The following is a 13896-nucleotide window of genomic DNA, read 5'->3' on the forward strand; positions in this document are numbered from 1 at the left end:
GCTATTTCATTTTTTTCCCCAGATCCAGGCAGCAGGTCTGGAATTAGTGTTCCTCTATATAAATATATATACATAAGACTTATATTAGCAGTATAATACTAGAAAAATACAACATCACAAAAAGACAAAAAATTATTCTGATGCTGTTTTCAAACTTTTCTCCATTTTTTGTTGAAAAAAATTAATATTATTTATTTTATTCAAAATAAACAAACTGAAAAAAGAAAAATCTGTATGATTGAACTTCTCTCAATTAACAGACAAGTAAACATAAAAAAACAGTGGGAACCAACTGATCTAGATGTTTAAAAAACTGTCACTTTTCAGAGGTCTGGACGTTTTTTTGACCTATAAATCACCAAACCAGCGCTTCCTGTTTTGAGCCCTGTTGGAAAAGCCTGGACACGACGGTGGGATTCTCACCATGTTCCTGGGGTTGGACATGAGGAAGTGTTGAGCCACATGTGCCGGCAGCAAGTTGAACAGGATCCTCTTGTTGTCCAGCTTCACCTTCTCCATGTCGTCTCGTTCCTCCTCCGCCTGGACACGACACACAGGTGGAGAGGGAGGAGGTGAGCGCTCACACAGTGATATGGATGCAGAGACAAAGTGAAACTGATGCTCCATTGTGGAAACACAATAAACCTTTGTTTGTAGCTCAAAGCTCAATGGGAGATGTAATTGCTCATCCTTATCACTAGAGGGAGATAATGATTTGCAAACAAGACAAACGTTCACTGTCATTCTTAAAATAGAAACACTTTCATGATCCACTGAAACTGTACAAGACTGTGCATGTAAACACACAATTACACAACACACGCACACACACACACACACACACAGAAGAACTGCTTCATATATCAAGAAAATGTCAGCCTAAAACTGAATCTAATTTTAAAAATTTGCCAGTGCAATAATATTTCAACCTGTTCCCATCAGAAATCCCCATGTTAAGAGAATTTTTATTAGATGGTTTGAATATTTTTCTCTGAATAACCTTTTGTTAAGACATCAGAGCAAGGTGAAAATACACATAGATATTACAAATAAATAAATAAACACATTAAAAAACACAATTTGACATAAACAGTACTTATATTTAGATATTATTTAAGATTCTCACCCATTTGCATTCACATTATAGTACACACGTACCTTTAAAAACAGTAATAATAATAATAATAATAATAATAATAATAATGATAATATAAAGACTAACACGTGTATACAGTCATACAACATCTGGACTGATGCTGTAGCTAGATCTAAACCGGGGAATTAATGCTGAATAGTCATCTGTATTACAGCACATGTTGGTACTAAAGTGAAATGGAACAATTTGGGTGTCAGTGTCTTGCTCAAGGACACTTTGACATGTAAACATCAGCAGAGGGTGATAAAACCACCAACCTTCAACCTGCTCTGGTAACTAAGATGCTGCTGCCTCCCACATAAACAAACCAATTACAGCTGAACACTGTTGTTGAATACTGACTTAACTTTTAACTGGCAGATGTGGGGAATCAAACCCCCACGCCTACAGCCAATGCAAAGCAGACACTTTTGTACAAAACAACTTCCTGCACAAAACAGCAGCGATTTAGTTGTTTAGTTCAAGAGCGCGAGGACACTGTGACATGTAGCTCTGAGGCAGCAGCGACTGAAGTACAAACCCTACAAATAAGATAAACTGTTCCTTCATGTTATGTAACTTAAATAAAGACAAAAATAACTTGATAAGAAGATTTTTTTTTTTTTTTGGAATTGTAGAAGCGCTCTCTGGATGTACAAATACAAACGCTTGTGTTCCCATGACATTTTTTTGATCACAACTGGAGCTGAAAAAAAATCCTCTGATGACAATATATTGCCCAACGTGTTTGTGTCTGTATCTGGAAATGAGAAAGAATAAAGCCGGATTCCAGGAACTCTGGAAAAAACCTGGTCTTGGGCCCCAGTTGACCCCCACTATACATGACATGACAGCTTTATTGCGTCCCCAGACACCAGCCAGTACTCAAGTGCAATTTTGGTGACTGAATAATTAATATTTTAAGCAAAAACACCGACATATGGTACCGGTTTCTCAAGTGTTAATATAAAATGAAAATCTCATCAGATAACACAGACCCCAACATTATAGAGTAAACCTGGGGCATTTGGGGCCTCTGGAGGTGTGGGGCTCCTGGGCAGTTGCCTGCTATTGCCTGGTTGGTAATCCAGCCTTGGGCAGATTGTTTCACTTACTAGATTCAAGAAAAAATCCTTCAGATAAAATGATCTGTACGATAACAGGTGAAATATTTTTTTTATCTACATCTATGCAAGTTCAGTATCTTGCTCAAGGAAACTTCCTTCCTTCCGACTGAGCTCCTGCCACCTCAACATACATCACAGTACTGTCACATCCAGAGTAACTTCCTCACACATCAGGAGCTATTTGGGATTGCCATGCTGCCACCACAGATAAAAATGACAAATTAAGAGGGAGTTCTGGATGTAGAAATACAAGGACACATAAGCAGTGACAGGTATGTGCTGAGTGTACAAACACACACATACCTGAGTCGCCCAGAGATAGTCGAGCCGCAGCTTCAGGTCCAGTTGTCTTGAATGAAGAGCCAGAGCTCCACAAAACAACAAGACTGCCAGCACAGGGTCATAACCTCGCGTGTGCAGAAAACCACCACTGGAAGACACACACAGAAACAACATGGAAGGTTTTTATTAGTAAACTATACATGGATAACTGTGTAATGAAAACAAGAAAGCAGCTCACTGAATGGAAAATTACAAAACAAGAAATTCCATTCATGAATTTCCCCTATCTATCTATCTATCTATCTATCTATCTATCTATCTATCTATCTATCTATCTATCTATCTATCTATCTATCTATCTATCTATCTATCTATCTATCTATCTAACCTGGAGGTTCTGGACAATGGGTCAAACGAAACAAAACATTTTAAGATGTCACCAGGGGATGCGGGAAATTATAATGGCCATTTTTGCTGTTTGACATTTTATAGACAAAACAATTAATCAACTAATCAAAAAAATTAATCAGCAGATTGATCGATAATCAAAATAACTGCTAGCTGCAGTCTCACTGCACGCAGATGAACAAATTTGACCACATACACGTATCTTTTGCATATTAAACAACACATCACTTGCAGCTCAGCCTCACCCCACAGCTTGGCGATAGCCGCTGGTCTCCATGACGACGGTGTAGGTGACGGAGAGGAGGAGGAGCAGGAGGATCTTGGGGAGCGAGGACACTCGGAGGTAGGGGACGATGGTGAGGGTGCCGGCCACGCAGGACAACAAGGCGTACGCCATGTTGGGACAAGCTCTGTCTACCGCCGTGCTGTTGGAGGGTCCGACGCCGAGCACGTCTCCGGGGACGTCCTCCACAGAGCGGCTGGAGTTTATCTCAACTTTGCCCCAAGGAACACATCCCACCTAGAGGAACGGATGAAATGAACAAAATTAAGTGAGACATCAATATATGTAATCATTTATGATAATTGAATTAATTTTACAAATAAAAATGTGTCTTAACTGAAACTAGGAGCGTTAGTGCTGAAACGACTAGTTGAGTAATCACTTGATCCATCAACAAAATGAGTATTTAACAACTTTATGTCATTAATCAGGTAACAAGACAAAAGCAACTATATAGACAGATGCTTCCCCGTCTTTATGCTAAGCTAAGCAAATCATATCCTGTCATTGGTTGACAGGTCATTGTCACAGGTCACATGACGTCATCAGTTTTGCAGGTGTTTAGTCAAATAAACTTATGACCTGATGATGGCGCTACATGCTAATGGATCAACAGTATTGTTACGTTTTCATCCAGAGCAGGAAGTGTTTCACAGAAATCAATGTTAGCATGCTAAAGAGCTAAGCTAAGTGTCGGGAGTATGTTAGCACGCTGATGTTAGCATGTAGCTCAAAGCACCACTGTACCTTTAATTATCAAAGGCTGTAGCTAGCAGAGCCATCCAGTCACTACTGTACATTCCTGCTGCTACACCTCTACACTGTTGTATTTTGCACATACAATAGTCACACACACACACACACACACACACACACACACACACACACACACACACACACACACACACACACAGGCTACACAGACATTAGATCCTGACTGAGTTCTGGGGCTGATGCTGACACCAGCCAATTTGCATTTGAAATATTTTAATGGGTATTTTACACTTGAACAATGAGTGTTGTATTCTTCAGAGACTCTGCAGCACCATCTGCTCTGCTGTGATGTGTTATCTGCCAACTCGATGTGCTGCAGAGACTTGTAAACCTTATAGTCTGCTGGATGAACAATGGGACGATGACTGTTTCTCGCTCAACTCACTCAAGTGCTTTTTCCTGTATTATCAACTCTATTCTTTTATTGTCATTGTTTTTATACAAGTGTTTAAGACATTATAATTTAACCCCCTCTATTTGGTATATTTAGGTCATAATATTACTTTGTGACGCTCAATAAAATATATACATGCACACAACCTAGAAACCAGGATAACACACTTTTAAGGGTTTTTTTTTGGATCATTTTATCACACTATAAATTACTTTGAACCGGTTTTGAATGATATTGTCCTCTACAAATAAACTTCAACTTCAGTTTAAATTGTTATATTAATAAAGCTACCAGTTGGGACCAACACACAGACTTACCACACAGGCCTGGGTGACAGAGTAGGTGAGCAGAACGAGGAACACACACAGAACTGTTCGGATCTGGATGGTGAGGCAGCCCGGTTGGCACTAAAACCAGAGGAAAGAAACGGGGGAGGTGGGAGGGGGAGGATTGGAATAGAACGAGTCAGTAAATGAAGCACCTGTTTATCTACCTCAATAGCGTTTTTGGACACATCATTAGCCAGGAGTGGAAATGAAATGAGGACATTTTGTGGCGTCACTCATTATGCAAAGGCCTATTAGTGGAGCCGCTTAAAGGATATGATGACAGTTCAATGTAGCATGATACCACAGTGTCATATAGAGGGTATGAACGTGATGTCAGAGCACATGGCCGTCATCACCGTCACTCCCACCTAACTGACGAATAACAGTTGACATCTGCAGTCCAGCATTCACAGAGAAAACTACTTGTCCTCAGCTTATGTGCAATATTTCAGTCCTCAGACTTTTATCAGATAAAAGTGATATAAGCAAACAGCCCCGGTACCATATACTGCACAGGTAAACAGCCCCTGTCAGAGTTTATGACCCAACATCGACTGCAGTGCAAAAACCTTATAGTAATGGTTACACTGCTGTTCAGGAGGTTCAGGTTAACGTTATTTTACAACCCACTGGAGGTTGTTCACTAAACAAGCACAACGTCTTCTGAATGAAACAAATTTATTTACAAATCTGTCCACAGAAAAGCAGCATATTCTTATAAATGTCCTCATGATTTTGAAGGTGAAAAATCCATTAATACCACTTTTATGTCTGCGTGCTGAATATGAAGCTTGAGCCAGCAGGTGATGAGCTTTAGCTTAAAGACTGGAAGCAGGGGGAAAGAGCTAGCTCTGTCCAAAGATGTTTATTGAGCTTCACAGGAGCTGGTAGGTGGAACTTGTCAGCTGATACCCTGTCTTTATGCTAAGCTAACCTCCTGCTGGCTCTGGCTTCATATCTTAAACCCAGGTATGACAGTGGTGACAACCTTCTCATCTTAACTCTCAACATGAAAGCTTATCTCCCAAAATGTCAGTAGTCCTTAAAAATACAGACATTCATTCAGTGTGACATATAGAGATAAACAACCATTCACACTACAGGCATTTAGAGTCATCATTTAACCTGCATGTCTTTGGATTGTGAGAAGTAAACAGACCCCAGTCAGTGGGCAGGTTCAAACCCCAGAACCAGACAAAAATTAATCAATTACGCGGGAAATTTAAATTTCCACAGACCACTGACTGTCCAGGAACGTCTAAGAATCTTTGTTTCTCATATTTGTCATATTTACTTTTTTCCAGCGATATCTTGGAAATATCGAACCCCCTTGTTCTATCGAACAAGGGGGTAATAATGTGAAAAAGTGGAATCAGTGCGTTCCCTCTATCCCTCTATCCAGAGGAGACCAGTTTCCGAGGAGACGCCTGCTGGGAGAGGCCGGGGAGTCCTACCTGAATGCTGGTGAGATGCAGGTACATGACACAGGCCACGTGGAAACACACACACAGCACCAGCAGCAGCAGCACCAGCATCCCCCTGAGAGACGAGAGGAGAGACCAGAGTGAGAAGGGCTTTCCCGGTTTTCCACTGACTGCAGTGAAAACACCTTCCTGTCTAATTGTCTCACTGCAGCCTGGCAAGATCGATCCAATTATGCTACATGAATGGACAGACTGCAAATGTGGAAGTGTGTGTGTGTGTGTGTGTGTGTGTGTGTGTGTGTGTGTGTGTGTGTGTGTGTGTGTGTGTGTGTGTGTGAACTTACTGTGGGATCATTAGCAGATAGATAAGGCCAAACAGAGCAGCAAGGATCAGAGAGAGAACCACCGCACTGATGAAATGGTCGTCATACACTTGGTGATACTAACACAGGACAGAACAGAGAGAAAATGTCACGGTAAGAAGCATCGGTCCATCCACCCCCCCACATGTTTATCTGGGTCCAGGTCTCTGCAGAGTCAGTCAAATATCCTTTTCCAGGGAGAATCTTGACCCTGCTTGTTAGTGTGGCTATTCCTACATAGATAACGTTAGCATTAACAGCTGTTTACTTACCAGTCTTAGAGCGAGAGCTTCAGCCATGGTTGCGTTTACAATACAAGAGGTTTTAATACGTGCTCTGAGCAGCTACTTCTCCAGGGAAGACTGGAGGCTACAGTGACAAGATGCTCCAAGCGGGCCGGGGCTAGCCGGTTAGCATGCCAACTTCAGCAGAAGAAAGGAAGTTATAGAAATGTTTCTTCTCGACTTGCAAGTAAACAGCTGTTAATGCTAATATTTGCTATGTAGCAACAGCTAAACTTACAATGGCTGCATGGTTTTAAGTATGACATTACCATGTGTTTTTGTTTTTGTTTTGAGCCCAGCTATGATCAGAAGTTGGATCAAACTCCGTTTTCTTGTAGACCTGCAGAGACGTTGTCCCAAGTACGTTGACTTTCTTAATGCACCCTTCAATGGCAATTTCACGAAAGACCAGTAAGGTGTCCCCAGGCTTGTTGGGATACAGAATCCCTCCAAACGACAGCTACAAACCTGGATATTTTGGTTATCGATCCTCTCTCTGAGGGTGAGCCCAAACATCCCATGAAGTGAGCTAATTTCAACAGTTCATATCAATGACCTCATCCTTCTGGTTGGTGCTGAAAGCTCCTGAACCACAGCTGGAGTGTAGATGGAGTTTCACCTTTAGACCCACCTGACTGTCACTAATTCCGCCTGCTGTTCTCACGCTCTGTCTTACCCTTGTGAACGAGACCCAAAGATACTGAACTCCTTCACTTGGGCGTTGCAACTGATTTACTGTGTGAGAGGAAGTTAACAAAAAAGGACAAAGGGATGGTAACTCTCTAATCCTGAAGTACTACAAGCCAACTTTCATGGTCCCAGGAAGGTTAGAAAAGCTGTGCAGTAAATTATACTTCGAGGGAGAAGAGGAACCTGGGTAATCTTGTCTTTTGCTGACCTCAGTAGTTTCAGTCCTCACCAGGCTGCAGCATTGTACAGATAACAGGCTAACATTGCTCATTTAAAATTTGCTGTAGCATGGTAACAAGATATGTTCACTTTAATCTCAATCTGCAGCCGAATCTCATTAAATCTGGTCACTGAGTTAGTTTTAGATGTACAGTCTCTTGTCGTAAAGTAGATGAAACAGAAGATTAAAAAGTTTACATAAACTATAAATGTTTGCATTGAATGTGATCAATTCCCACATTAATTGTCACAATATTTCACGACCCAAGGAGAGTTGATGAACCAAGGAACCGAAACAACCGACATCACCGGAGCCATTCGCAGGGATGATGGGAAATATTGAACCGCAGTCTGTTTAACATGACATTAAGTTTATGTCTTTACGTTGTTTTAAAGCAGATCTCACCACACACCACTGACATGGCTGGGGTTTTTTTGTTTTTTGTTTTTTTGCTGTTCGCCCCCAGTTGCCTCCAAATTCACACAGCAGACTAGAGACGGCAGCTTCCTCCCACAAACCGACCCACACAAGCACAAGCACAAGCACAAGCACAAGTTAATTTATGTGAGCACAATATTGTAAGTAATCAAATTTCAAAAAAGCAACTGACACATTGAACCTTGGCCTCCTGGGTGTTATAATCCACCTTCAATCACAGTCCTAGAAGTTGTTGTTTTTTTTAATTTCTGCGAGAGATAAGAGTTTTCCAGAGTAAATTACGTAATGTTTTGCATCTACAGCTTTCAGGTTTGCTTTTCCTGAGGAAGCTGGATATCCTGTAAAAATGCTTACGCACTTGCTCCAAAAAAATAATATTTTTCTCCTGCATCAATAAATAATAACTTCTAAAGATCTGGTGTGCAGTTGGATATGAATTTGTTGAACAGTGATGTGTCCTGAACTCTCCCAGCACCCTATAAAAGAAATCCTTTTACTGTAGTTGTTTGGGAGTAAATAAACTCTTTATACTAATTTGTCTTTATTTTAATTTTTTTCTGCTGGAGGCATTTTCCTCAACAATGAAATGTCTGAAAGACAATTAACTGGTTTTTACTTTGTACGGGATATTTAATTCTTCTGCTACCAGTTTGAATGTCTGGATTGCTCACACATACTGACATACACACACACACACACACACACACACACACACACACACAACACACACACACACACACACACACACACAAACCAATCTCTGTTCTGTGTCTCCTTTATGGCTCAACCCACGCACACATAGGAGAAAGATGTCACGTGTGCCGCTCAGACGTTCCCAAATCATTATCTGCACCCCCTCCTGAGAGGGTGGGTGGATTCCTCTCTCTCTCTCTCTCTCTCTCTCTCTCTCTCACACACACACACACACACACACACACACACACTCACATCAGAAACAACACACGTGGGAGAGAGGGAGAAAGGGGAGACAGAGAATTAGAGACTGTGTAGGGTGAGTGTATGTGAGAGTAAGACAGAGGGGAGGTGTGTGTGTGTGTGTGTGTGTTGGGTGGGGGGGGGGTGCAGTCACGACACATGTTACCTTACGTGTAATGAGGAAAGTATATACTGTATTTGTTCTGTTTTGTATCTGTTTGTAAATAAAAATCCAAGTCACTGGCTTCTGCAGATGTTTGTGTGCAGTGTGTGTATGTGTGTGTGTGTGTGTGTGTGTGTGTGTGCGTCCTCACCCTGCGCTCCCTGTCTCTGCTCTTGTAGAACAGGGTGATGTAGTTGAGGTCTGATGTCTCCGACTCAGTCTGCCGCGCCTCGATGAGCCGCCCGATGTAGCGGTTGACCCGTGTTCCCGGCGAGTGCTGCACGGCGGTGGCTGAGAAGGACGTCCGGTTCCTCAGCTTCTCTGACGCGGTGCGAAGGGCTCTCCGCTGTCGAGACGCCAAAACAGGCAACACAATCAGTCTCTGCAGAGGCCGGCCAGTCTGATGTGACTGGTCCTCATTGTATATGGTGAAGCATATGAATGTAGACTTTTGTGAGCTGAGCACTGAGGAGTGTAAGACTTTGTTGTAACTTTACTTTAAATTTCTGGCCCAACATATTCCTGGGTCCTCGGCCCGAGTCTGGCCCATATACTTCCACATCTGAGCAGATTCTGGCTGTTATCCTCCAGTATTGTCTGACAGCCACAAGATTTCATGTATGTGCACTTGAGTTGGTCCAGATGTGGAAGTAGCATCTGACAATCATGCTGTATATGGGCCAGATTTGGGCCATGGAACCGGGTGTATACAGGGCCAGAATCAAAACGAGCCTGTGCACCAGATTTATTTTGATTTCTGGGAACCACCCTGTCCTGGCCCTGTGAGGCCATGACATAGCCTGACTGAAAATAGCATGACTTTTGAGTTTAATTTTGACACCACACACACACGGAGCTAGTGCAACGAAGCAAAAACGTGGCAGTCTTTTCTAACAGCTGGACAGATGTGAAGTCTGGGAGATTCCAACATAGTAAATTACTTGTTTGGAAAATATTAGTGCGAAGACACAGTTTCAGATAAATTTAGGGTCCATCTCAGACTCAAGCTTCCCTGACATCATCTGACTCAACTTTATTCACCGACTGTATGTAAAGACCTGTTTTCACAGCTCACATTTGAGATGTAATTAATAACCTTATGGTGGTTCTGTTGCATTTAAGTGTCCCAGTAAGCCAGTCAGCACGCACATGACCAGGGCCTTGAGACAGGTAAAGCTAAATGTAATGCAGCCTTGAATAATGTTATTAATTACACCTGTGCTTTCCTTCTTTAAAGTTGCTGTGAAACGATCCGCTCTGAAAAAGGCCTGGGGGGGTGGGGGCTCAGCCACACTTAGACGAGTCTCCATGAGTCTATCACGTTTGCATTTGAAGACCAACTGCGTCACAGTGGCGCAACTAAGATGTCCCATTTCAAAGGCTCCTTCAAATGCATCCTTCTCCTGGGCAATCTCCTGTTTTATTTTGAAATATCTCACCTGGTGTATGTTCATGGCTTATTTTACTTCCTGTCCCAGTGTGTTTGTGATTGTCTGCCCCGCCCCAATTAGTTGCACCTGCGTCTCATTATTCCACCCCACCCCCAGTGTGTAATTAAGTCGCTTGTTTTCCCTTGTGATTCCTCGTGTTTCCGTTTCGTGTGTTTATGCACTTTGGATTCCTCGTCACCTGTTTGTTTGTCCCTCAAATTAAGAGTCTTGTCTTTTCATTGCTGAATAAGTCTTATCAGCTGTACCAGCTCTGCCTCTGAGTCTGCATTTGGGTCCTGAAATCTTCTATCCCTAACACAACCCGCATTTCAGCGCGCAAACTGTGCACAAGAATTATAAATTTGTGGGTGCGAATTATGAATTTAACAAAGTTTGCGCTCTGTACAGGCTATTGATGGACAGAGGCTTCTGGAGATGCAGGTGCATATTGAGCATGGCCTCCTGCATTGATAGAAAGTGGCAGTACTGAGTAATAAATAATGGTTGTCAGTTGGACATGACTTGAATGTGCTGGTAGTCCAGACAGTTGCAGCTCCTCTAGGTCAGTGGCTCTCAAAGTGGGGGCTGGGGATCCACAGTGGTCCTTGAGGGGGTTCTTTGGGGGTCCCCAGCAAAAAGAAGAAGAATTTTTATACCTCTGTGCCAAAGGTCACTGTGACTGCACAAAACACTTTTTAGCCATTAGTCAAGACTTTATAATGCAATTATGACAAAATCTCACACAAATGGTTCATATTTTCTATGACTCTGGATGAACAGGAATGTCACCTGAAACTAATCTGAGTGGCGGAGGCAGACAACCGTGAGGCGGTGATTCTAGTTTTCACTATGATTCCTTCCATAAGTAACACAATGACAGAATAAATGACTATTTTGGTTCATGAGTTTCAAATACTTCCTGTAACATCTAAACATCTAAAAGCAAAACTCTTATCAGGTGGGGGTCTGTGGTCTAATTAGTGTCAGTTTAGGGTCCTTGATGTGAAAAAGTTTGGGAACCACTGCTCTAGCTCATTCAAATCTGAATCTTTCTTTCATCATCTTTCAGACGATTTTATATTCTTTGACCCAAACAATTTGCAGCATCATAATTCTATTATGAAATTCCTGTGTCACAATGCTAGGATTTTGGCTACTTGGATAATCATGTAACAATGTGGCTAATGCTATTAGAAGAGATGATACCAGGCTGTGGGTGATTACCAGCAGTCATAATGCAACCTCATCAGAATCATGAAGTACTAATGCCTGGCCGAGCTCACACAGTCGGGCGGATTACAGCTAGCGGGCTATTTCCGACAGCTAGACCCTGTGATGCCACGACGCTGATCTCCAAACACCAAACCAGCAGCACTGCCGCTGACTCACCGCTGCGTCACAGTGGTAAATATACTCAAAGAGACAGTGAGCGACACTTGAACAGGCACAAATCAATGCCCGTGTACATTTAAACGTCATTTGGCAGATACATACGCATAGACATGTCAGCCCAGATATACACACACACAGAAACACACACTCTGAGAGCTTAAGAGCAATGAGTTTAGATGAAAAGTTTCTCATAATATCTATTCCACTGGCTTACTTCTCAACAAGTAGTAGTCATGCAGGCATACTGTAGTGCTTATGATGCTGAAAATCTAGAAATCCAGATTACTGTTTTATGTGTGTGTGTGTGTGTGTGTGTATGTGTGTGAGCCTGTGATTTTGTGTGTGTGTGTGTAGCAGATTAGGAATCCAAGCAGGATTTCGTCCATCACAAATGGACATACAAACCCATTAAAGGGATTTTTTTTACTATGTAACCCAGAAATATTCACATCTACTCTGTACAGTAGTGGTGCACACATGCATGCAAGCATATGAAAGTCTCCTATTTCTACATTAAGAACCTGAAATACACAAATGTCACACACCTTGTCGTCGTCCTCACATGTCATGACGTTGGAGAAGGGGATCTCGGCCTTGAACATCTTCCTACAGTGCATGAGCTGTACCAGCAGGTAGCACACCGTCTTAAACTTCATCCTCTTGGCTGGTTTGATGTCAGACAGAATCAGACCTGGAAAGATCTGGAAAAAAAAAGACAAAGACAATGAGATGAAACCGAAAGAAAGGAGGAAGCTTTTCCCTCAAATCTTTCTCTTTATGTTCTTCTCTTATGTTTAGCGTCTTACTTGACATTCTGTATATTTCTTTTAGCTTTTATAACATACACAAAAAATACAAAAATAAACACAATGACCCGTAATACAGACAAGAAAATTGGACTAAGATAAATAAATTAGATAAAAAAAAGGGGGATCAGTTCAAGCTAGTCAGAATAAATGGAAACACACCAACAAAAAAAAATTCATATGTGCACAACACAAATCACTTACTATTACTATTACTCTCTTGTACTTTAATATGTGCTGAATTACCATATAATCTTTGGCACGTTAGCATGTGTAGGCCTTTATTTAACAAGCTAACATGCTACGTTAGCATTAACCAGGTGATAGAAATTCAGCCATTTGTTTTCGAGGTAGTTGAACTTTGAACTCTTGACTTAGACAAGTAGAAACAGTGAAAAAAACCGTGAATGTTTGCAACCAGGCTGATTTTGTATTAATTTCCACTCTCCGAAGCCTTGCTGATAATTCAGTATATTAAATTCCTTTCTAAAAACATTAAAACTTTAAAACTCATCATTTCTGACCTCTTTTTACCTCTAATCTTCCAGTTTATTTACTTCCAAAGGAGATTATTCAGGGACGGATGGAAGAAAAAAAAAAAAGCATGACAGGAGACATGATATGACATTCTTTAAAACATGAGAGCATGAATATTAATGTGCTTTGAAGAATCATCTCATTCATGGAAATAAAGTAGGCTTGAGTGGGATTTTTACAGTAAACTGTGAGTGTGCGACGTTTGAAAACCTGGATGTATCAAATGTTTATTTGTGTGTGTACTTGTGCGAGTGCATTTATCTGTGGATTTAAAATGCCATGACACACACACACACACACACACACACACACACACACACTCTGATGCACATGTACAGTTGGTGTGAGATAGTGATACTAGCCATGTGTATGCCAGCTTAACACATGGCCTACCTCCCTGCCTGCATCAGAGGATTAACTGTTACAACACTGACAGATGTGTCACTTCTCTACTTGTACACTGGCAAGAGGAAGAGAGAGAA

At 41.6% G+C, this 13896-nt stretch overlaps 1 protein-coding gene across 1 annotated transcript in view; it reads right to left on the bottom strand.

Annotated features, from left to right (window-relative positions):
- The window catches only part of LOC130170784 (adenylate cyclase type 1-like), a 50672-nt gene that overhangs the window by 12764 nt on the left and 24012 nt on the right, over positions 1–13896 (bottom strand). The window contains exons 8-15 of the mRNA XM_056378413.1: positions 12617–12772; positions 9401–9595; positions 6501–6598; positions 6187–6271; positions 4721–4810; positions 3198–3472; positions 2566–2692; positions 424–540 (exon numbers count right to left, since the gene is read on the bottom strand). Of these exons, the coding sequence (XP_056234388.1) occupies positions 424–540; positions 2566–2692; positions 3198–3472; positions 4721–4810; positions 6187–6271; positions 6501–6598; positions 9401–9595; positions 12617–12772 (1143 nt within the window). The remainder of the gene's footprint in view (positions 1–423; positions 541–2565; positions 2693–3197; positions 3473–4720; positions 4811–6186; positions 6272–6500; positions 6599–9400; positions 9596–12616; positions 12773–13896) is intronic.

Source organism: Seriola aureovittata, chromosome 6 (genome assembly GCF_021018895.1).
Source record: "Seriola aureovittata isolate HTS-2021-v1 ecotype China chromosome 6, ASM2101889v1, whole genome shotgun sequence".
NCBI lineage: Eukaryota > Metazoa > Chordata > Actinopteri > Carangiformes > Carangidae > Seriola > Seriola aureovittata.